This window comes from Phalaenopsis equestris, unplaced genomic scaffold (assembly GCF_001263595.1).
Source record: "Phalaenopsis equestris unplaced genomic scaffold, ASM126359v1 Scaffold000472, whole genome shotgun sequence".
Classification (NCBI taxonomy): Eukaryota; Viridiplantae; Streptophyta; class Magnoliopsida; order Asparagales; family Orchidaceae; genus Phalaenopsis; species Phalaenopsis equestris.
In genome coordinates, this window is record NW_018164913.1 from 570 (window position 1) to 1,466 (window position 897).

General features: G+C 52.0%; 1 protein-coding gene across 1 annotated transcript in view; it reads left to right on the forward strand.

Annotated features, from left to right (window-relative positions):
- The first annotated feature begins 268 nt into the window (after positions 1–268).
- Positions 269–897, forward strand: part of LOC110027977 (primary amine oxidase) — a 44,096-nt gene continuing 43,467 nt past the window's right edge. Inside the window, exon 1 of the mRNA XM_020729649.1 lies at positions 269–770. Coding sequence (XP_020585308.1) covers positions 551–770 — 220 coding nt within the window. The 5' untranslated portion in view covers positions 269–550. The remainder of the gene's footprint in view (positions 771–897) is intronic.

Sequence of the window (897 nt, forward strand, 5' to 3'; positions counted from 1 at the left end):
TAATTATAAAAAATTCTTATTTTGTAAGTACATAATTTGATACCTTATTAGAAAAGACCGTGACTCCGACGGTCACAGCTTATAATTCGGTGATCGGATGATCGCAACCGTTCACACTGATAAGCGCCCAGCCGACGAGATTAGCTCCTATTTTGTTAATCAGACTCTAATTTCACTGCGAGCGCACCCCCAATTAGCTCAGCCTGAGTGGATTTAGAGAAGAGAATACGATCAGATGGGGCGTGAATATATCTGAATTCAATCTTGCCAACCTTTCCGTATTGAGCTCTTGAGAGGCACTGAGGGAAAGAAAGGGGGGAGGGGAGAAAACCCACGGGTTTTAGCAATTGCGCGCGACTATAAATACACGTGAAGGGCCCGTCTCCACGGCGACATCGGAGCGCTTTCCCTTCTCGGCGGCGGCGTTGGTGGCGCAGAGGGAGGAGAAAGAGGAGGGGAAAGGGAAAGACGGTGACGAGGTCTGCTGTATGTCAGATCGTAGTGAAGAGGGATACTACGGCGAATTCGGCGAGCTCGCAAACCCATTGCAATGGCCGCAGCTGAGGAAAAGGCGACGCCCAGATTTCCTAGTGCCGAAGCTGTCAGCGGAGGCACAGTTAGGGGAAAGGCTGCTGGAGTTGGAGCGGCGGCAGGATGGGCTGCTGAGGATGCCGCTGGAGGGAGCGGCGGTACAAAGACTATGAACGCCGGTGTTCTTATCCGGCCTGTCGATGATCTGCCGGATCCTCCGGCAAAGCCTTCTACCAAGGGTAAGGGAAACATGTCCTCGCCGTGATCGGCTCCTGTTATGTTTCATGCAGTATCTTTTGTTCGTATGCGGAGTGTGGAAAGGGTCTCCCCCTATTCTTGTGCTTGGGTCTCTCTCTCTCTCTCTCT